The sequence below is a fragment of the Rhinoraja longicauda genome, chromosome 32 (genome assembly GCF_053455715.1).
Source record: "Rhinoraja longicauda isolate Sanriku21f chromosome 32, sRhiLon1.1, whole genome shotgun sequence".
Taxonomy (NCBI): Eukaryota; Metazoa; Chordata; class Chondrichthyes; order Rajiformes; family Arhynchobatidae; genus Rhinoraja; species Rhinoraja longicauda.
In genome coordinates, this window is record NC_135984.1 from 11,538,767 (window position 1) to 11,562,044 (window position 23,278).

A 23,278-nucleotide genomic window follows, 5' to 3' on the forward strand; every position below is an offset into this window, starting at 1 on the left:
AATTTTAATATCTTCCTTAGCCACAGGTGAGGTGCAGTCAGACTGGAGGGTGTGTTTATTTAAGAGGGGGTGCAAAAATAAGCCAGGGTACCACTTGTGAGCTGAACTTCTGGTGGAAATGGTATGTTGGCATTCATAGCGAGGGGATTTGAGTATAGGAGCAGGGAGGTTCTGCTGCAGTTGTACAGGGCATTGGTGAGACCACACCTGGAGTATTGCGTACAGTTTTGGTCTCCTAATCTGAGGAAATACATTCTTGCCATAGAGGGAGTACAGAGAAGGTTCACTAGATTAATCCCTGGGATGGCAGGACTTTCATATGAAGAAAGACTGGATAGACTCGGCTTGTACTCGCTGGAATTTAGAAGATTGAGGGGGGATCTTATAGAAACTTACAAAATTCTTAAGGGGTTGGACAGGCTAGATGCAGGAAGATTGTTCCCGATGTTGGGGAAGTCCAGAACAAGGGGTCACAGTTTAAGGATAAGGTGAAGTCTTTTTGGACCGAGATGAGATAGTTTTTTTTCAAACAGAGAGTGGTGAATCTGTGGAATTCTCTGCCACAGAGGTAGTTGAGGCCAGTTCATTGGCTATATTTAAGAGGGAGTTAGATGTGGCCCTTGTGGCTAAAGGGATCAGGGGCTATGGAGAGAAGGCAGGTACGGGATACTGAGTTGGATGATCAGCCATGATCATATTGAATGGCGGTGCAGGCTCGAAGGGCCGAATGGCCTACTCCTGCACCTATTTTCTATGTTTCTATGAAATGTGACTGGAAGGGATTCTGAGAAACAGGATGAGCCTCCATTTAGAAAGGCACGGACTGATTAGGTAGTCAGCGTGGCCTTGTAGATGGAGATTTGCATCTCACAAATTTAATTGAGATTTTGACGCGATGACCAAGAGGATTAACAAGGACAGCAACAGCTTGCTGCACCATGGCACTTGGTTAGTGACATAACATAATTTTAATGGTTTAGCTGGACAGTGGTACAATCAGACAGGGATTTGAGAGAGTCAATGAAAAGAAACTCTTTCCTCTGTCAAGGAAGAAACTGCAGATGTTGGTTTACATCGAAGATAGACACAAAATGCTGGAGTAACTCAGCGGGACAGGCAGCATCTCTGGAGAAAAGGAATGGGTGATGTTTCAGGTCAAGACCCTTCAGTCTGAGAGTCAGGGGGGGGGGGGAGGGAAACTAGTGGTATAAAAAGGTACAGAATTAAATCTGAAACACACCTTCAAGGTCACTTGGAGCAATATCATCATAAAACACTGACTCAGACCAGACCGACCATCAGGTGCCCACTCTAAATGAATCCCTTTTGTCAGCAGCAGATCCACAGCCTTTCAGCCGTAATGAAACCACAGTGATAGTGCCTGTCTCCACTCCCTCCTCAGGAACTGTGTTCAGATTGCAAACATTGTCTCGGGGTGGGGGGACTTTCTTTCTACACTCCCCTCTTAACTTCCTCCCCATCACCTTAAATCTGCGTCCTTTGGTTTTAAACATTTCTAAAGTTTCTCAATACCCTTCATCTCTGCCCCTGGTAATCTTGTGTACCTTCGTCAGGTCCACCTCGGCAATCTCCGCTCCTTTACAATCCCTCTTCATAATTGAAAGGAAAAAGGACAGCACAAAAATTAGAGGTGATATGAAAGTTTTTTTTTTAAGCAGCGAGTTTTGATCCAAGTTGCGCTTACTGGAAGAGATGAAATAACTTTCAGAAGTAATTTGAATAAGTATATTTGTAAATTGAAACACTCAGCTTGGAGAGCAAAGGAGCAAACTGGGCAGCTCTTTCATAGAACTAGTCCAGAAGTGTTGGGCTGAATGGTCTCGTTCTCGAAGGTTATTTGTGATTCTGGAGTCAGGGTTGAGACTTTCCTGTCTCAGTTCCAGATCTACCATCAGCAATCTGTAGATTGACCCAGAGATGTGATTTTAATCTTTGTATTTTGGTGGCACCCTGGTGCAATTGCCTTAACTCCAGTGCCTCTGGTTTGAAGTTTGCGCATTCTCCCAGGGTCTTTCTGGGTACTTCTGTTTCTTCCCACATCCCACAGGTGTTGTTAAGCTGGAAAGGGTGCGGAAAAGATTTCCGAGGATGTTGTCAGGACTCGAGGGCCTGGAAAGATTTAATAGGAACCTGTGGGCAACTTTTTTACACAAAGGCTATTGGGTAATAGAACGAGCTACCAGAGAAGGTAGTTCAGGCAGGTAGTATCACAATGTTTAAGAAACATTTAGACAGGTACAGGTTTACCTGTAGGAAAGGTTTAGGGGGATAATACTAGACAAAGTGGACCCGTTGGGCCCAAAGCTCTCCTGCATTGGTGCAGCACCCTGTCCTCCCCCCCCCCCCTCCCCTCTCTCCTCAACCCCCCCCCCTCCCCTCTCTCCTCAACCCCCCCCTCCCCTCTCTCCTCAACCCCCCCCCCTCTCTCCTCAACCACCCCCCCCTCCTCTCTCCCTTCTCCCCACTTCCCCCCTCCCTCCTCCCCCTCCCCTCCTTTTAAACTCAAATGTGAATAACTAAAAAAATATAACACCGATTTCAATAAAACTGCTTGCATTATCACTAAAGTGACAATGGTGAGTAAGGTGGGCCTAAAATTGTCATGATATCGTGTACCGTTTTGGCTGAAGTTCAGTCACAAACAAGATAACAAACGAGAGTTTTAGTATATAGATGAGCCAAATGCAGGCAGTTGGGCCTAGTGTAGTTAGGGCATGTTATAGTCACTGTGGGCAAATTGGGCCGAGGGGCCTGTTTCCACTCTATATATGCCTCTATCCCAAAGATGTGCTGGTTGGCAGGTGGGTGGTCATGAGAAATTGCCCCTGATGTCAGGCATTGTTGGGCATGTGAGAGGGACCAGATTGTAGAGGGATAAATGGAGTGGTGTTAATGGGATTGCTCTGAAATTTGATGGACTGAATGGGCATCTATGTCACAAGGAAATACAATGCAAAGGAAAAAAACTAAAGATGGCATGGTAGCGCAGCGGTAGAGTTGCTGCCTTACAGCGCCAGAGACCCGGGTTCGATGCTGGCTACAGGTCTGTACAGAGTTTGTATGTCCTCCCCGTGACTTGCGTGGGATTTCTCCGGGATCTCCCACATTCCAAAGACGTGCAGCTTTGTAGGTTAATTGCCTTGGTATAATTGTAAATTGTCCCCAGTGTGCGTAGGATAGTGTTAGTGTGCGGGGATCGCTGGTCTACATGGACTCAGTGGGCCGAAGGGCCTGTTTCCGTACTGTATCTCTAAATTAATCTGTGGCTGTACAGATGGGCACAGATATCCTAGTGTCCAGCAGCGTGTCATTGAGTCTATGGCTGATATGTATCCACTTTATCAAAGTGAGAAAAAACTTAACAAAAAAAAATTTTCTTTAAGAAAAAAAGAGTGAGATCAAATTTGTGGAACTTGTATCGCCTGCAGTATCCTGTTTCTAATATATGGAGCCGGTAGAAGTCTTGGATTCTGAAGAAAAACCTGAGGTGACATCTGGTACGCTGAGCTTAGAACATGGAGGACAGATTGATGATGCTTCATGCACTGGTGAACCTGCAGAGACCAAGAGTGTTACAACTATGGGCTGTGATACAGCACTTGAAACCCTTACACTAAGGTACTCGCAAATAATCTTGCACCTTTTTCTGCCACGATAAATGGTTTCCAACTTATGCATTCCATTTTCTAATTTTAAAAAGAACTTGCGTTTATATACAGGTAGTTCTGATGCAAGATGGTAGTTGTATTTCTAAGAGACCTTGTGTTGTGGTAAAATCATGTTATATGACAATTGGGGGAAAGTGGGTTAGAGAATTTCACACTTGCAATAACAAAATTAATTTTCCCACAGAATTTTCAAAATAAGTCCCTTTGATAGCAAATCAGAAAACCTCCGTTATAATGGACTGGGAGGGGGGGGGGGGGGGGGTGGTGGTATGCTTTATTCCCGATTGTCCATTATAACTGAGTCAGGGAATGTTAGTGCATATATTTTTAATGTTACATCTAAAGTAGTTTATAAAAGAATAAAATAGATACTGAAAGCATGATAATTAAGCCAACCTCCTGCTGTGTTTCACATACTCCATCATGGATTGTATTGTATTTGGAAAGAGGTTCATATAAACAGTGAAAGTAGCGCAGATAATTCTTTCTAAATTGGTGGTGTTGTATAGTGCTTGCCTATTGCCGCCACCTAGTGGTCACTGTATCCGCAATAAGCAAAATCATAAGAAAAGGGTCTGTAATGAGAGTAGGCTGTAAGTTTATTTTTGTTACTGCAAGCTGAAAATACTAAAGACTGCACCGCAGTGGCACAGCGGCAGAGTTGCTGCCTGACAGCGAATGCAGTACCGGAGACCCGGGTTCGAACCCGACTACGGGTGCTGTCTGTACGGAGTTTGTACGTTCTCACCGTGACCTGCGTGGGTTTTCTCCAAGAACTTCGGTTTCCTCCCACACTCCAAAGACGTACAGGTATGTAGGTTAATTGGCTTGGTAAATGTAAAGAAAAATTGTCCCTAGTGTGTGTAGGGCAGTGTTAATATGCAGGGATCGCTGGTCGGCACGGACCCAGTGGGCCGAAAGGGCCTGTTTCCGCGCTGTTTCTCTAAACTAAACTAAACTATGTGATATGTTGTTCTATTGCGTATCTTTGCACAAGTGATTGCTTGTCATTATCAATAGTTGCCCGCAATTGAAATAGCAATTTGTGTTCTTCACTGTCAATGGTGTCTGATTACTGCACGGGAGTTACATGGAAGCAGGTTTCTGTCCCTTGCACTGTTTAAATCCAGGGCAGTTTCTTTTCTGCTTGTCAACTTCCAAAGTAACTTTTAAGTCCCGATCGAAATCACCAATTCGACCCGCCTTATGCAAATAGTGTTCCCCTATTCATCGCGCATGTTTTATCCAATTCATGTTGGAGAATTACATTTTATAAGAGAACTGCTCACACTATCCTTCAAAACGCAGAGATATATTATTAGGGAGGCAAATGTGGTCCCTGCTTTTGCGCTGCTGGCTCTGATAAATGGCAATGTGAAAATGATTGGCGACTTGGTTTTGGGTGTAGTAATTGAGGGGTTAAATATAGAAACAAGGAACGGCAGATGCTGGTTTACACAAGGACACAAAGCGCTGGAGTAACTCAGCGGGTCAGGAATGATCTCAATAGAGATGCTGCCTCACCCGCTGAGTTACTGCAGCACTTTGTGCGCCTAGGGGTTAAATGTCAGCGAGGAGAAAAGGCGAGAGATGGACACAGATTCCTCTGGGTCCAGCAGCAAGAGAAGGCTCAATTTACCATCTTACCTGAGAGACAGCACCTCTGGCAATGTAACGCTCTATAGCACTGCTTGAGTGTTGGGTAAGCCTGTGTGGACTGAAAGTCGGGCAGTTACTCGAATGATGAAAAGGGCAACTTCGATTTTCTTTAAATTATTTCAATAATGACATTTGATTGCAGTGCTTGACTTCGTTTCAGTTGTGAATGAATTAGAAATTCAATTTTGATGCATCATCCAATTAATCTGACATTCCAATGATATCAAATGTATCCACGTAACCTTTGCATTGTTTATTTTGCTCCAGTGATTCCAACTCCTCCCCATCTGATCAGGAGCCACCCAGTGCAGATTTGGACGTTGCAGTGTTCACTACTCCAGGTTCACCTGCACAAGATGGTGACATTTATATGTCTGACCCAGAAAATGAAGCAGAGGAAGCACTGGCCAGCTGTACCCCAGACATTCTGGCTGTCCATGGCTTGCCCGAAACAGGGCTTGGAGACCAACCGTCTGTGCCGTATCACATTGATTGTGGTGAAGACGTGCCTCCAGCCATGCCAAACTATCCAGAGCAGGGTTGGCTGCCTGATGCATCGGAGGGCCGGGACCCTAAACCGTTTGCTGATGAATCGTGTGGGCATTCTGCTGGCTACTGGCAGAATCCAGAATGCACTGGCACGGTGCTAGCGGATGAAGAAGTAATGGTAAAACCACAACACGAAGAGAAACCAGGTGGAGGTCCTGACGCAATATACAGTCTCTCAAAAGAGTTGCCACCCTTGAAGTCGTTAGAAGATTCTGCAGTGCAGGTAAGGCCCTGCAAGAATATAAACAGGTGTGTTCTGGGTAGCGTCTGTTTTTGAAAGCTCTCAGAATTGACCCAGTATCTCCAGAAACACCATGAAGTTACCCGAGGCTCCAGAGGCTTTGTTTCAAGGAAATGGTTATTCCAAATGAGTAGATATTTTGCACAAGCTCCAGTTGAGTCATGCTTACGTGGTATAATGATAGGTGGAGTAGACTTCATTGTTCGGTCTGAACATCATTATGGATGGAATGGGCTGTGGAACCATGGCTTCGTTGGTGTTGCTTGCATCACATAGAGCGTCAGACCTGAAACGTCTGGGTTTTGTTCAGTGGAAAGATGAACAGTCTATGGGTCATCAGCTTGAAACCAAGACCAAAACTCTTGGTGCGATACTGAAGGAGAGCTACACTGCTGGAGGTAACATCTTTCAGATGGTGCTTTGGGGCCCATAAACCAAGACTGACACGATCACACCCATTCTTTGGTCAGTGCTGGTTTGGTTTAGCTACTTGAATTAGCCCAGGTACTAATAAGATCTCAAAGTGACTGTGAAAAAGGCATAAACCAAGTACAGGTATTTAGTTAAATGTGATGGTGGACAAATGATTCTTCCAAGCAACAAAATGTATCTTTAGCACCAGTTTAATTGGGATAGTCAGCATTGTGGAGGGGAGATCTTGTCTGACTAATCTGATTAGCCTTCCTCAAAAAAAATCAGAGTGCACTACATTTGTCATAGTCTTTGTAGATTTCAGCAAGGATTTGACAAGGTCCTACAAGGCAAATTGGTAAAAAAAAAAGTAAACGCCTCCGGGATCCAAAGCAGAGCCAGAAATGGGTCCGAGGCAGGAAACCAAGGGCAGTGCTTGATAGGAATTTTGACAGAAAGCATGTTAAGGAAGTGGGGTTTCATAGGTTTATGCTGTATTTATTTCCGTGACTTGTATTAGTCTGAGACACACATTGAAAGAGCTAAGTTTGCAGATGGTATAAAAATTGGCCAGATGATTGACAGTGTGGTAAATCATCAGACTGCAGGACTAGATGGTCTGGGTGGCTGGGTAGAAGGATGGCAAATGGAATTTAATCCAGGACAAGGTGAGGTCCTGTATTTGGCACGGTGCAAATGGTAAGAAAACGGACAATATCTGACAGGACATAACGTGATGTGATGGAACAGAGGGATCTGAGAGAGTATGTCCATAGATTATTAGAGGTGGCAAGACTGGTCAGTACGGTGGTTAAAAACACATGAAGGCTTTCTTCGTTGGCTGAAGCAGAGTATATATGAGAAGGGAGGCTTACGCCAGAGCTGTTGGTTATATGCAGCATTCATGTGGCCACAGCTTAACTATTGACGGCAATTCTGGTGAGTGCATTACAGGAGGCTTGAGATTACCTGGGTGGGGTTCTGAGAGAACTAGGATGCTGCAAGGACTTGAATCTTGCGGTCATGGAGTAGAGTTGGACAAGTTAAGGTAGTTTCATCAAACAGAGGTTTGAGAGGGCAGTGGGACCCGGATGGAGAAAATAGGAAGGACTCATCTGCCTGAGCAGAGGAGTAAAAAACCTGGAAATGAATTGAACATAATTAATGGAAGGATGAGTGGAGGCATGAGGAAATATCTTTTATTTTGCCCTGTAGGTGTCATAGGGACCTGGAATGCACAGCCATGCGTGCCCATGGTTTGCCTTGGAGACCAACCGTCTGTGTCATGTGCAGGTAGATGGGAAAAGGGATCTGGAATTCACAGCCTGAAAAAAATGGTAGAGGCAGAAGCAATGAACCAAATGGTTTCACAATGATAATTTTTTGATTTGCTGGCTTCTGTTTCTGTGATTTTAACATGTCCAATTATCGTCCATTCATAGTTTTTTGTTTTAACCAAAAGAAGCCTTCAAATATTTATCCATTTCTTCTTTTAAAAGCAAAGATGGATCTCCTTGTCGATGTTCTATTGTTTTCACCCTTTTGGAAATGTAAATCAGTTCTCAAACGCTTGGTCAGCAGGGAGGAGATGGGGTGAAGGGCCTGTTTCCAAGCTGCATGACTCTATGACCTGCCCGTTTTACTTTTCTTTCCTACCATAACTGAACAGATTTTGTGGGCTATCTAATATCTGTTCATGGTCTTCTCTGTGTGCAAGCTTTCGGCTGTGATTCCTGCAGTGTAGCAGATATCTTAATGATTTTTATTTATATATTATATATTGAGTCCTTTCCATCAGATCTTCAATTACTTAGTTTGTTTATGCTGGAGAATGCAGTTGTTTGAATGTAAAAAGAATTAGCGGTGGTCATGCTCCAGAAAGTACATTCTGTACATTCTTGCAAGAAAATAACTGCAGATGCTGGTACAAATCGAAGGTATTTATTTCACAAAATGCTGGAGTAACTCAGCAGGTCAGGCAGCATCTCAGGAGAGAAGGAATGGGTGACGTTTCGGCAGGAGAGAATGAATGGGTGATGTCACCCATTCCTTCTCTCCTGAGATGCTGCCTGACCTGCTGAGTTACTCCAGCATTTTGTGAAATAAATATCTTTGTTCTGTACGTTCTTGATTCCCCAAGCACGTGGTTTGTGATGTTAATTATTTAATAGTATCAAACTATTTTTTGTGTAATTTAATTGACTGAATGAAATAAGATTTAACACATGATGGACACAAAATGCTGGATTAACTCAGCGGGACAGGCAGCATTTCTGGAGAGAAGGAATGGGTGACATTTTGGGTCGTGACCCTTCTTCAGATTCTCGACCCGAAATGCCACCCATGCCCTCTCTCCAGAGATGCTGCCTGTCCCACTGAGTTACTCCAACATTTTGTATTTACTTTCCATTTAAACCAGCATCTGCAGTTCTTTCCTACACAAGATTTAACACATGCTCCACCTGCCTTGAATCTGCTTCGAACTGACTGGAATTTAAGCCAAGTCTTTTCCATTTCAGACTGATTGCTTTACTGTGGATGCAGAGGTCAGTACAGATCAGGATATTGAAAGGTACATGGTAAGTGAGTACTGTTGTCGAGCTGTTACCTTTGGTGCTGACGAGTAGGGTTCTGCATTTCTCATTTCCACATCCTTTGTTCTCCAAGGACTGATTAAAGCTCTGGCAGTACCTATTCTGTTCACCACTGGGTCTAAAATGCATTTAGACGATCAATTAGTTTGCTGAGAGAGGTAACCGGGTTTTTCATAGTCTGAACTTTTTGGTAAGAACGGAAGAACTGGTCAGGGAAAGGACTCCCAAAGCCATCAGAAGAGGAGATATTCAATTATTAGTGAACAGCTAACAATTCCCTGGCAAGTGAGGGGCCATGGAGAATGGGGTTAGGAGGGAGAGATAGATCAGCCATGATTGAATGGCGGAGTAGACTTGATGGGCCGAATGGCCTAATTCTGCTCCTATCACTTATGAACTTTTTTTTTTTTAAATCACTTATGACCTTATGACTTATAAATGAAGCCACCCACTTTAGCCTGCAGCCAAACATATACGGTATAAATGGTAAGTAACATCCGTGCCACAATGGTGCCAGGCTATGGTCATCTCCAACATGTGGGAGAGTGACACCACTACCACTGACATTCAGTGCATTACCATCATTGAGTCCCTCAACATCAACACGGTGGAAGCCATTGACAAAATTGACATGATCCACCACATCCATTTTGTGTCATCCTACCTCCTGTGCCATAGGGACAATTTACAGAGGCCAATTAACTTTCAAATTTGCATGTCATGGGATATGGGTGGAAATTGGAGCATTTGGAGAAAACCCAGGCATTCGCATGGTGAAGTGCAAACTCCACACACAAACACCCGAGGTCAGGATTGAACCCGGGTCTCTGGCGCTGTGAGGTGGCAGCTCTTCCAGCTGTGCCACCGTGCCGCCCAAATTTAGAAAAGAAACAAGCACAGTAGCCAACCTTGAGCTTCCAGCTTGCGGTTAATTCTTTGTCAATTGACCTAATTTGCAGGTTTGCTCTCTGAGACCTGTTTGCATTAAAGCTGGCACTTTGAAGGCAGGATTTTCTTGGTGCATGCGAAGTAGTTGCTTTTATTTTTAATGTTTTAGTCTTGCATTGTGTGTTGCTTCAGAATGAAGTGGCGACTGAGCGGGAGGTCCTGAAGGACAGGTACCAGGAAGTGTTGGATCGACAGACACAGGTGGAGAACCAGCTCCAGGTCAAAGTCCGTCACCTTCAGGAGCAGCAGGAGGAAGAGGAGAACATCTACCAGGTAACTGTACGTAGGAAGAAAAAGTGACTTGCATTTACCGTTCTCATCCATGGTCATTTCCAAAATGCTTTGCAGCCTAGAAAGTACTTTTGCAGCAAGTGAAATCACCATTGCCATGTGGGAAATGAAGTCAGTTTGCACACAGCAAATTCCAACAAATAATACTGAAGTTCTGACCAGAGTGAGAATCTTTTGGTGATGTTTGAAGGCTAATATATTGAAGAAACATTTATCTTCTACCTCCAAGGATTAGAAAGTTGTGCATTTTGGTCTGGTTCGGAATAGGCATCTGATTTGTCCATTCTAATCGGCCAGCACGCCAAGACCATTCCAATGAATGAAATCACAAGAGAATGAAGATGCTGGATGCTGGAGCAAATAACAAACTGTGGGATGAACTCGGTGGGTTAGACAGTATCTGTAGAGAGAAATGGACAATCAGTATTTCGGGATGAGACCATTCGAAAGCTCTCAACCTGAAACATCAACTGTTCATTTCTCTCCACTGATGTTGCCTGGCCAGTGGAGTTCCTCCAGGCAGTTTGTTGAATGAAGTGTTGGGAGAACCATGTTGCAATAACATTACATGCCAAAAGCAGCGTATACAATGCTTGGATTTGTTTGAAATCAGTGGGACCAACTTTTCGGTAACTAGGGTCTTGACAAACACAAAGTAGGCAGCCCATGCCAGACTAGTAATTAGCACCACATAAAAGGTGGACAAGACCATAAAACATTGTTTCCAGGTAATGCCTTGTTAGGAGCTGGGAAAAATACATTTCTGTTCTTCTTGTGATTGTCCAAATTTCTGGAGCTTATTCCCAATAGTATTATGCATCACACTGGCTATGTAAAAAGTTGCCAAACCAGAACCAAGAGGTGGATAAATAAATGTTGGCCACATCCCAAAATAACAAAATAAGCTTACTTACCTAATGGAGCAGTGCATGTAGTTCCCACTGTTCATAGGCATAGCACTTCTGCATGCACCTGACTTATAAATTTAAGGGTCCACTCAAAGTCAAACAGTGGCACAGCAGGTAGAGTTACTGTCTCACAGCACTAGAGATCCAGGTCGATCCTGACATCAGGTGCTATCTGTGTGGAGTTTGCGCGTTCTCCCTATGGCCACATGAGTTTTCTCCGGGTGCTTTGATTTCCTCCCGCATCCCATAGATGTGCAGGTTTTTGGATTAATTGGCCTCTGTAAATGCCCCTAACATGTAGGCAGTGAATGAGAAAGTGGGATAACATAGAACTAATGTGGATGGGTGATCAATGGGCAACTGTACGCGGTGGGCCGAAGGGCCTGTGTCCGTGCTCTAACTTTCAACCAATTTTATTCAATTAATCAAAAAAACTACACCAGATATTACTTGAGCAAGAATTGTCCTTGAATTAGCATGTTTGTACCAAATATTTGAGTTGGCACCGAGTGATTTAGAGTGAAGATCAGGCCTGGTTCAAAAGAGTCAACAACAGCTGGCATTAGAGCAGCCTCACGGCTCATGGAAATTTCTCCTCATCTCCTTCCTAAAAGAACGTCCTTTAATTCTGAGGCTATGACCTCTAATCCTAGACTCTCCCACTAGTGGAAACATCCTCTCCGCATCCAATCTATAATAATAATAATAATAATACATTTTATTTATATAGCGCTTTTCATATACTCAAAGACGCTTTACAGAGATTTTGAGAACATAGGGAAATGAATAAATAGATAAATAAGTAAATAAATAAATGAACAGAGAAAGGAGACAGAAGGTGAGGTGACCTTCAGTGGTTGAAGGCAGTACTGAACAGGTGAGACTTCAGCGATGTTTTGAATGTGGTGAGTGTGGGGGAGTCTCTAACGGTTTGGGGTAGTGAGTTCCATAGGGTGGGAGCAGCGATGGAGAAAGCCCTGTCCCCCCAGGATCTGAGTTTAGTCCGGATGTGGGGGGATAGGAGATTGGCAGCGGCAGAGCGGAGGGTGCAGGTGGGAGTGTGCCTGTGGAGGAGGTCGGTCAGGTAGGATGGGGCCAGGTTATGGAGGGCTTTGTAGGTTATGAGGAGGATTTTGTACTGGATTCTCTGGGGGATGGGGAGCCAGTGGAGTTTATAAAGGACGGGGGTGATATGGTCACGGATCGAGGTGTGTGTGAGTAGACGGGCAGCGGAGTTTTGAATGTATTGAAGTTTATTGATGATTTTTGAGGGTGCGCCATAGAGGAGGCTGTTGCAGTAGTCCAGACGGGAGGTGATGAAGGCGTGGATGAGGGTTTCTGCAGCTGTGGAGGAGAGGGATGGACGGAGACGGGCAATGTTTTTGAGGTGGAAGAAGGCTGTCTTTGTGATGTGTTTGATGTGTTTGTCGAAGGAGAGGGTTTGATCAAGGATGATTCCAAGATTCCGGATGTGAGGTGAGGTGAGGATCCAAGCCTTTCACTATTCTGAATGTTTCAATGAGATCCCCTTCATTCTGCTTAACTGCAGCAAGTACAGGCCTAGTGTTGACAAATGCTCATCATAGGTTAACCTGGGATCATTCTTGTAAACCTCCTCTGGACCTTCTCTGGAACCAGCACATCCTTCCTCAGATATGGTGCCCAAAATTGCTCACAGTATTTCAAATGCGGCCTTGCCAGCGCCTTATGGAGCCTTAACATCACATCCCTGTTTTTGTATATAAGCCCTCTTGAAATAAATGCTAGTTTCCATGCTGTATCACTTGAGTTGGGCTGCTGTGATTTTTAAAACAAATTTGCACTGTCCTAGGAAGAACTGTTTAACCTAATTCTTCTTTCCCGCAATCCCATTTCGTACCCAGGATAATTCCATTATTCAGGCAACTGAATCATCCTACCGCAACCAGAGAGCACCGCTGAATAACTATCTACCTCTTTGGTGACCCTTGGACTATCCTTGATTGGACTCTGCTGGCTTTACCTTGCAATAAACGTTATTCCCTTATCATGCATCTGTACACAAGAAATGGCTCGATTGTAATCATGAATTTTTCTGCTGACTGGTTAGCATGCAACATAAGCTTTTCACTGTACCTCGGTACATGTGACAATAAACTAAACTGAAACTAGAACTGTGGAAGCATTTTGCAATTCTCTCTGGAATAGAAGTACACCATTAGTTAAATGGCTGAATTTAACTTGGTGGTGCTGAATTAACATTCGCTATTCAATATGTAATCCCTAAGGCTGTGGTGCCGTTGATGTTAATTTGGCTCGCGCTCTTGAGCATAGTAACTGTTTGAAGTTGATTACTGATAGTGCCTTTAGCATTTACCATTTAAATTAAAATGTTCCATTACATAAAATCGCTGTAAAATGAAGCATCTTTTGGGAAGATTAGCAATATTGTTCTCTTTCCGCGGCTGACAAGTTGTGTTCCTGCAATGCGAATGACCTTTTCGTTCTATCACAAAAATTGCAGGAGAACGTCAAGCAGATCAAGGAGATGAAGGTAAAACTGGAGGAGCTGAAGAAGAAGTCTGAAAAGGAAAAGAGAGAATTTGCTGAAAAAGAACAGGAGCTGAAGAATGAAGTTGAGAGACTCTATGAGAATGGGAAGCGGTAATAAACCTTTAGTTTAGTTTAGCGATACAGCGTGGAAATAGGCTCCTCGGCCCACCGAGATTGTGCCGACCAGTGATCCCACTACCACTATCCTACACACTAGGGACAATTTATAATCTTTACCGAACCCAATTAACCAATAAACAAGTACGTCTTTGGAGTGTGGGTGAAAACCGGAGCACCCAGAGAAATCCCACACGGTCACAGGGAGAACATACAAACTCCGTACAGACAGCACCCGTAGTTAGGATCTCTGGCGTTGTAAGGCAGCAACTCTACCGCTGCGTCCCTGATTCAGTAAATAGAAAAGTATATTTTTAATGCACTGAAAATGGAGACAGCTTTAATTTTGATTGGAACTGCTCAGCAGGTCAGATGGTATCTCTGGAAAGGGAAGCACCCAACAATTCCAATCCAAGACCCTTGTCAGAACATTCAGATGAATGGTCTTTGATCTGAAACATGTTTCTCATTCCACAGACTTCTCCTGCGTCTGATGGTACCTGTAACAGGATACTGAGACGAAGCAAGGGAGATGATTGCTGCAACCTTGACAGAGATCTTTATAACCTCTTTAGTCATGGGCATCGATCCAGAAGACTAGAGATTAGCTAATGTTATTCTTTTGTTTAAGCGACAAAATGGGTAATTATAGGCCTGTGAGCTTTGCATCACTGATCAGGAATTTATTGGAAAAATTTGTAGGGGTAGGATTTGCTGGCCTTTGGGAAATAATGGACGTATCATGAGAGGAATAGATCAGGTAGATGCATAGACTCTTGCCCAGAGTAGGGGAACTGAGGACCAGAGGGCATAGGTTCAAGGTGAAGGGGAAAAGATTTAATAGGAATCTGAGGGGTAACTTTTTCACACAAAGGGTGGTGGGTGTATGGACCAAGCTGCCAGATAAGTTAGTTGAGGCTGGGACTATCCCAACGTTTAAGAAACAGTTAGACGGGTACATGGATAGGGCAGGTTTGGAGGGATATGGACCAAGCGCAGGCAGGTGGGACTAGTGTAGCTGGGACATGTTGGCTGGCGTGGGCAAGTTGGGCCCAAGGCCCTGTTTACACACTGTATCACTCTATGGCACTCTATGACTATGTATTTTAGGGATAGTCTTTATCCAAAGGTGGAAATGTCAAATGCCAGGGGAATGTTTTAATGAGAAAGGGTGGAAAGCTTGTAGATTTATATGGCAAGATTTTTTTTTTAACGCAGAGTGTGGTAAGTGCCTGGAATGCTTTGCCAGGAGAGGTGGTACAACCAGATATGATGGAAACATTTAAGAGGCATTTAGACCAACATATGCACAGGCAGGAGTAGTGGGACACTGAGAAACGTGTTAAAGAGAAACGTGGGGCACATGTCCTCTTGCCATGCTGCATTGTTCAACGTGTGGGGAGAAGGAATTTGCTAGATTAGTATCATGGTCACTGCAGACATGGTGGGCTGAAGGGCCTGTTCCCGTGCTGTATTTTTCTATGTTTGCTATAAATCCCAGACCTGCCGAGTGATTACAGCGCTTTCTGTTTATATTTCAGATTTTGTACATTTGCAGTTATCTTGATTTGTTTTTAATTAGAGTCTCGACTAGTGGAGGTTTGACTTTGTTTCAAAACCACCAGCTGAGGATTTTACATTTGGTTAATTAAATCAAATATTAACAAGTTGTCACTGTGAAACTTCTGGAATGTAATTTAAAATCCCACCAGGTGCATAGACATCCTTTTGGGAAAAGTAATTGGCTCTGCTGATCTGGTCTGTAGCATTTATGACCAAACCCAGACCTGCTCTGTAGCAGATGTGACTCCAAGTCATAAGGTCCTAAGTGATAGGAGCAGAATTAGGCCATTCGGCCCATAAGGTCTACTCCACCATTCAATCATGGCTGATCTATATCTCCCTCTTAACCCCATTCTCTTGCCTTCATAAGGTCATAAGTGATAGGAGTAGAATTAGGCCATTCAGCCCATCAAGTCTACTCCGCCATTCAATCATGGCTGATCTATCTCTCCCTCCTAACCCCCTTCTCCTGCCTTCTCCCCACCTCTGACACCGGTACTAATCAAAAATCTATCTATCTCTGCCTTAAAATTATCCACTGACTTGACCTCTACAGCCCTCTGTGGCAAAGAATTCCACAGATTCACCACACTCTGAGTAAAGAAATTTCTTCTCATCTCTGTCCTAAAAGAATGTCCTTTAATTCTGAGGCTATGACTTCTAGTTCTAGACTCTCCCACTAGTGGAAACATCCTCTTCACATCCACTCTATCCAAGCCTTTCACTATTCTGTATGTTTCAATGAGGTCCCCCCTCATTCCTCTAAACTGTAGTGAGTACAGGCCCAGTGCCTTCTCTCCAGAACCCCCGACAAAGTCTAAACCTGGTCTGTAGCGTATATGACTCCAAACACATGCCTTCCTGCATGGGTCTGCAGGCTATAAAGCACTGACAGTGACTCATGGTCACCGTACTAGGTTTTATAAGATAAGACCAAGTGGACCCGTTGGGCCCAAACCTCTCCTGCATTGGTGCACCACCCTGTCCTCTCCCCTGTCTCCTCAACCCCCCCCCTCCCTTCTCCCCCACTCCCCCCTTCCCTCCCTCCTCCCCCCTCCCCTCCTTTTAAACTTTAAAATGTGAATAACTTAAAAAATATAACATCGATTTCAATAAAACTACTTGCATTATCACTAAAGTGACAATGGTGAGTAAGGTGGGCCTAAAACTGTTGCGATATCGTGTACCGTTTTGGCTGAAGTTCAGTCACAAACAAGATAACAAACGAGAGTTTTAGTATATAGATTAGATAAAATTTTGCATAATGGGCTTGTCAGTTGGGACTCAAACAGGTGGAATGAGAGTAGTTACAAGAGCACAGGTGGAAAATTAGTTGAGTGGCTAATTGTGAATGTAGCTAAATGTTCATTGTTCCCCAGCTGTCAGCACCACGATTATGTTTCTAAAAGCCCGTTTGTGCTTTAGCCGAGGGTGTATTCATAAGTTCATAAGTTCTAGGAGAAGAATTAGGCCATTCGGCCCAACATGTCTACTCCGCCATTCAATCATGGCTGATCTATCGCTCCATCTTAACCCCATTCTCCTGCCTTCTCTCCATAACCCCTGACACCTGCCGCAAATTATGAGGCAGGATTTTCGGAGATAATGAAAGTGGGAGTCATGATAAACTGAGGGAATTAATAACTAGTAACCAAGGGGTTATGGACTGGTTGGCGAAGTGGGTGGATAAGTTCCAGTTGAAAGTTAATGTAAGAAGATGCAAGATGGTACATTTCGGTTGGAAAAATAAGCAAAATCATTGGTTCAGAGGTGCTTTTATTGTCTCGTGTGCAAATGCACAGTGAAATTATTTTCTTACATACAGACCAGTAAAGTATTGCCATACCTAAGCATAATCCCTGATGACCAAAGCGTGCGGAAATAGTCTGTTGAGCCCACGTTGAAGAGAGGCCAGTTTGGAGCCATTTTCAAAGTCCAGTCTGCGCTCTAGGTCTTATGAGCGGTGCCCGATCTAGGCAAGTCCCAGGCTGCAGTAGGGCCTCCAGCCGTTGCCATCCTTGGACGTGTGGAACGACCAGCGAACCAATATCCCTCTCCTCGCCGTCCACCTTCGTGCCCTGGGGCATCTCCACCAGCCGACCTTAAAGGCGTGTTAGGCCAGACCCTGGACCCTCTCCTACCGGCCTTGTAGAATGGTAAATGGTACAGGAATGGAGAATAAGTGGCAGGGGAGTTATTTCTCTAGTTTAAATTTATTTTAAAAACAATGCATGGGCTCTCAGGGCTGGGCTAAAGAACCTCTCAGAGATTCAATAGTGGCCAAATTCAGGACCCATGTGAAAATAAGCTTGACTGAAACAATACCAGAGATTAGAGACTTTGGAACATAAGTACTTTAGAAAAGCCGAATTTATTCCAAGAACAGTGGCAATTGAGAAAGGGTCTGATGGAGATTTTTAAACTTGTCAAAGATTTAGATAGTAAATGGAGACAAATTGTTTCTGTTGATGGAAGGATAAAGAATCATTGGACATAAGATGAAGGTGATTGATAAAAGAGTTAAAAATGAGGAAAGTATTTTATGCAGAGGATCAGAATATAGATAGAATGCACGTCCAGGGAGGTTTAGTCCCAGCAATCCAAGGCAAGCTGGATAAGTACTTGAAAAGAAAGTATTTTAAAGAGGATCAGGATTTGCTGGTCTTTGCTTGCACTCAGACAACACAGGAGATCTCCATCTCTGCTTCAACATTTGTGGCTTCTGAGATAAGGGCAAGTTAGTTACTCCAGCACTTGGTGCAATAGGAGCAAGTTGGAATGAATGACAAAGACTTCCTTTCCCAGCAAAGTCCATGAGCTGAGTACGAGTAATCTTATAAAAGAAACAAAAATATAAGTGGTTAATTTGAGAACAATTCCACACAAACAAAATGGTGTGGCGTGATGTTATAATTGGGAAAATTGACGCGGAGTATTAAATGTTCACATTTGAAGCCAAATGCAGGCAGTATTTCTATTGCAGAGGGTAAAAAAGATGAAATAAGGCATCTGAGACCAGGATATTAAAGTAATTTATGAAACTGCCAGTTACATTAATAGGAAAACTGTAGGATGTATATTTTGAAAATGTATCATGTGGCTTCATCAAAATTAGCTTGAGAGCTTTGTGTCAGCTGGCATCTGTTAGCACCGATCAGTTTTAAACTGAAAAGTCTTGACCGACAATCAGAAGAATTCTTGATGCTGCTTTCTTTCCCTGGGGTTGATCTTTAAAGCAATGCTTCACAGGTTCTGTCACACCGCATCTAAGTCCCAGTGCGAGTACATTTTTAATATTAACGTTTTACACTAGAGTAGGGTAGGACACAATTGTCTCTATTCTTGGAATGAATTTGTCCCCATCTAAAGTACCCATGTTCCAAAGTCTCGAATCTGTTATTGTTTTAGAAAGATCTGCATGGAATAAAATCCCAAATTGCCAATGATGAGTCACAAGGGTCCCTTGTTCCCATGTTTGTTCGAACACCGAACTGTACAGCGGAGAAATGAGCCCTTTGCGCCGAACATGATGTCAAGCCAAACTGATCATGTCTGCCTGCATACGATCCATATCCCTCTATTCCCTGCACGTCCATGTGCTAATCTAAAGGCCTCTTAAACACCACTATTGCATCTGCCTCCACCACTCCTGACAATTTGTTCCAGGCTCCCACTAAATCTGTACATGTTTTTTTTTTTAAAAGACCCGGACAACTCCATTAAACTTTCACCCTCTCACCTTATACCTGCGCCCTCTAGAGTTGGCTATTTCCACCCTTGGGAAAAACTATTCTGACTGTCTGCACTATCTTATAATTTTATATACAAATCCAGAAAGATGCTAATGTTCACGCAGAAAGATGCCAATGTCCCCTTCCCAATTGCAGCAGCGAATTGTTGCTTAAATGCTTCCATGGTTTTTAGCTTCATTGTTCCACCTAGATGCCTATTCTATACATTGATCCGTACTTATGGGGGGAGGGGGGGATAATAATGGCTAAAGTTGGTTGCAGGAAACATTACTCCTGGAGGTTCATCCTGTTTTACTTCTACAGTTGCATTTCAAGTCATGCATTCATTTTTCTTCTCGGCAGCCTTGCAGTCCTCCTTTATAAGACAATAGACAATAGGTGCAGGATTAGGCCATTCGGCCCTTCGAGCCAGCACCGCCATTCAGTGATCATGGCTGATCATTCTCCATCAGTACCCCGTTCCTGCCTTCTCCCCATACCCCCTGACTCTGCTATCCTTAAGAGCTCTATCTAGCTCTCTTTTGAATGCATTCAGAGAATTGGCCTCCACTGCCTTCTGAGGCAGAGAATTCCACAGATTCACAACTCTCTGACTGAAAAAGTTTTTCCTCATCTCCGTTCTAAATGGCCTCCCCCTTATTCTTAAACTGTGGCCCCTTGTTCTGGACTCCCCCAACATTGGGAACATGTTTCCTGCCTCTAACTTGTCCAACCCTTTAATAATCTTATACGTTTCGATAAGATCCCCTCTCATCCTTCTAAATTCCAGTGTATACAAGCCTAGTCGCTCCAGAATGTCTCTCTGATGATTCCATTTGACAGGGAAGATAGAACAGTGCAACAGGCCCTTCGGCCCACAGTGTCTGTGCCAAGCATAATGCCAAATTAAACCCATCCCCATCTGCGGGTCAGGCAACATTGCTGGAGAACATGGATAGCTTGCGTTTCGGGTCGGAACCCTTCTTCAGGGATGCTACCTGACCTACTGAGTTCCGACAGCCTGAAGAAGGGTCCCGACCTGAAACGTCACTTATCTGTATTTTTCAGGGGTTCAGCCTGGACCACTGAGTTACTCCAGCATTTTATGTTATAATTTGGACTTTTGTATAAATAACGTGCAATCATTAGCCTTGCAAAATCAAAAAAACATTGCAACTGCTGGATATCTGAAAGAAAAATGGAAAAATGTAGAAAATCACAGCAACACAGACTGCATCTGAGGAAAGAGAATCAGTCAATGTTTCGGGTCTGCAATCCTTCGACAGAACCAATCCACAGATGCTGCCTGACCTGCTGAACTGTTCATCAGTCATGGGAGCACAAATAGGCCATTCGGCCCATCAGGTCTATGCCATTCAATCATGGCTGATCTATCTTTCCCTCGCAACCCCATTCTCCCGCCCTCTCCCCAAAGCCCCTGACAGCCGTACTAATCAAGAGCCTTCCAAAAAAAATTCTATTGACAACCTCCTCAGCCTTCTGTGGCAATGAATTCCACAGATTCACCACCCTCTGACTAAAGAAATTCCTCCTCTTCTTTCTAAAGGTCCGTCCTTTTATTCTTTGGCTGTGGGCTCTGGTCCTAGACTCTCCTGCTAATGGAAACATCCTCTCCACATCCTTTTGTGGCAATTGGACTTGAATTATATAAAATGGAGCTGGAAACGTGGTGACTCTTGTGTGCTCTCTCAGTGTAATCTACTATTCCTACACTTGTTCTCAAGTATGATTGTGACCATCTATATACTAAAACTCTCGTTTGTTATCTTGTTTGTGACTGAACTTCAGCCAAAACGGTACACGATAGCGCAACAATTTTAGGCCCACCTTACTCACCACTGTTACTTTAGTGATAATGCAAGTAGTTTCATTGAAATCCATGTTAGATTTTTTAAGTTATTCACATTTTAAAGTTTAAAAGGAGGGGAGGGGGAGGAGGGAGGGGGGAGTGGGGGAGAAGGGAGAGGGGAGGGGGGGTTGAGGGGAGGGGGGGAGGACAGGGTGCTGCACCAATGCAGGAGAGGTTTGGGCCCAACGGGTCCACTTGGTCTAGTATATAATAATTATTTTACTGACTGCAAGAAAGTAATTTCACTGTACCTAGGTACACATGGCAATAAAATACCATTCAAGCATTGAACCAATTTTGTTTCATTATTATTCTTTGAGTCTTTAGGAGCAGTGAGGAAACCTTCTGAAGCTAAAATCCTACCACATTTTCTGTATGAGTTTCAAACTGTAGCAGGAAGCCCTGCTGTTTAATCTTTCCTCCCACTTCAACTCCCTTTTTTTTAAATCTCCACTTCCTGTGGTTCGAAGTGCACAAAGAAAGCTTTGCAAATCCGTTCGTGTTGTCCTTGGGAAGACCGTGCAGATAAAGTGAAATAATTTTCACTGCAGCGTTTGCAGGCATTGAAATCTTGGAGTTTTCTTTCCCAAATAAATAATTGAAAATTCTCTTTCATAAACCCGACTCAAAGGAATCATTTTTAGTTCAAGGGAATTAACCTTTGTAGTTTGGGTAACACTCTACTCAAATCCACCGCAAATTGATACTGAAATCATTATCCTGGCTTCGTACAGTATGAAACAGGCCCTTCATCCATCTTATCCATGTCAACCCAGATGCCAATCGTGGCAAACAATGGCTTGTTTCCTTTATCTTCTTTACCTTTTTACATATCTTTCCTTCATTGTTCTTTATCTCTCCACATCACCGTCCATATCTCTCGTTTCCCTTATCCGTAACCAGTCTGAAGAAGGGTCTCGACCCGAAACGTCACCCATTCCTTCTCTCCAGAGATGCTGCCTGTTCCGCTGAGTTACTCCAGCTTTTTGTGTCTTATCTTCGGTTTAAACCAGCATCTGCAGTTCCTTCTTACACAGATGCCAATCGTGTTAGTTTAATGCGTCTTTCTGTTCTAGGCTGATGAAGGAACAAGAAGAGAAGGGGAACCTGGTTGCCATCCTGATAAGCAATCATTCAGATAAAAAGTAAGTCCTTGCCGCATATTCTTTACTTGAGACCAACGTTTTTAGTTCCAAGAGCCCCATGATTATGCAACCTAGTCATTGTACCGCTGTGATCCGTGTGACAACAGACACAAAAACATATTACCAATTAACACATAGGAACAAAGTTGTGGGTGTGGCTCATATGGCAACATTAAGAGCTGTAATGTTGGCAGAACAGTTGGAGGGGTGACCTTATAAATGTGTATAAGATCATGAGGAACCTGAGGGACAATGTTTTCACCCAGAGGGTGGTCGGTACATGGAACAAGCTACAAGAGAAGATCGTTGAGGCAGGTAATATAACAACATTTAAAAGTCATTTGGACGGGTACATGGATTGGGAAGATTTAGAGAGATATGGGCCAAATGTGGACAGGCGGGCCTAGTGTAGATGGGGCATCTTGGTTGATTGGGCTGAAGAGCTTGTTTCCGTGCTCCATGGAGTCATTGTGGAGCTCAGGCATGGAGAACAGATGGACTTTTTTTTGGTTAATCTGTGAGCAAAGTGTTTCACAGTACTTGTGTTGATCCGCTGGCACAAGTTGGCACAGGTCAGCACAATCCACAGCAATCTCTCTCAGTCTGTGTGCTCTGGTCATACTCCAGATGCCTGACGTTGGTATTTACCACATTGTAAATATGGTGGACACCAATGGGACAAGTCAATCTGATGTTTCGTGGGATTTTTAATCATAATGTTGGATGTTGCTAATATGATCTGAATCTGGAAGGAAGCCCGAGTCATTGGTAACTGCAACCTATTTCCTTGCGAATTGCATTATAATCCTGGCTGGCTTGTTATTGCAGGGAGATGCTGAATGAGGATTTGGCGAAACTGCAGCTTCAGCATAACAAGCTCAACAAGAACATCTTGGAGGAGACAGAACGTGCATTGAAAGCTGAGGTCCATGTCTTTATTGTATGTTCAGGGGTTTGGGTATTCTGTCAGTACAGAGGACTTTTACACTTGCATTTACTGGCTGCTGTCCTGCATAACACAATTCAAAAT

At 43.7% G+C, this 23,278-nt stretch overlaps 1 protein-coding gene across 1 annotated transcript in view; it reads left to right on the forward strand.

The window, feature by feature from the left end:
* The window catches only part of rnf214 (ring finger protein 214), a 44,001-nt gene that overhangs the window by 1,219 nt on the left and 19,504 nt on the right, over positions 1-23,278 (forward strand). The window contains exons 2-8 of the mRNA XM_078426611.1: positions 3,450-3,639; positions 5,616-6,120; positions 9,069-9,128; positions 10,224-10,364; positions 13,794-13,933; positions 22,180-22,248; positions 23,077-23,173. Of these exons, the coding sequence (XP_078282737.1) occupies positions 3,467-3,639; positions 5,616-6,120; positions 9,069-9,128; positions 10,224-10,364; positions 13,794-13,933; positions 22,180-22,248; positions 23,077-23,173 (1,185 nt within the window). The 5' untranslated portion in view covers positions 3,450-3,466. The remainder of the gene's footprint in view (positions 1-3,449; positions 3,640-5,615; positions 6,121-9,068; positions 9,129-10,223; positions 10,365-13,793; positions 13,934-22,179; positions 22,249-23,076; positions 23,174-23,278) is intronic.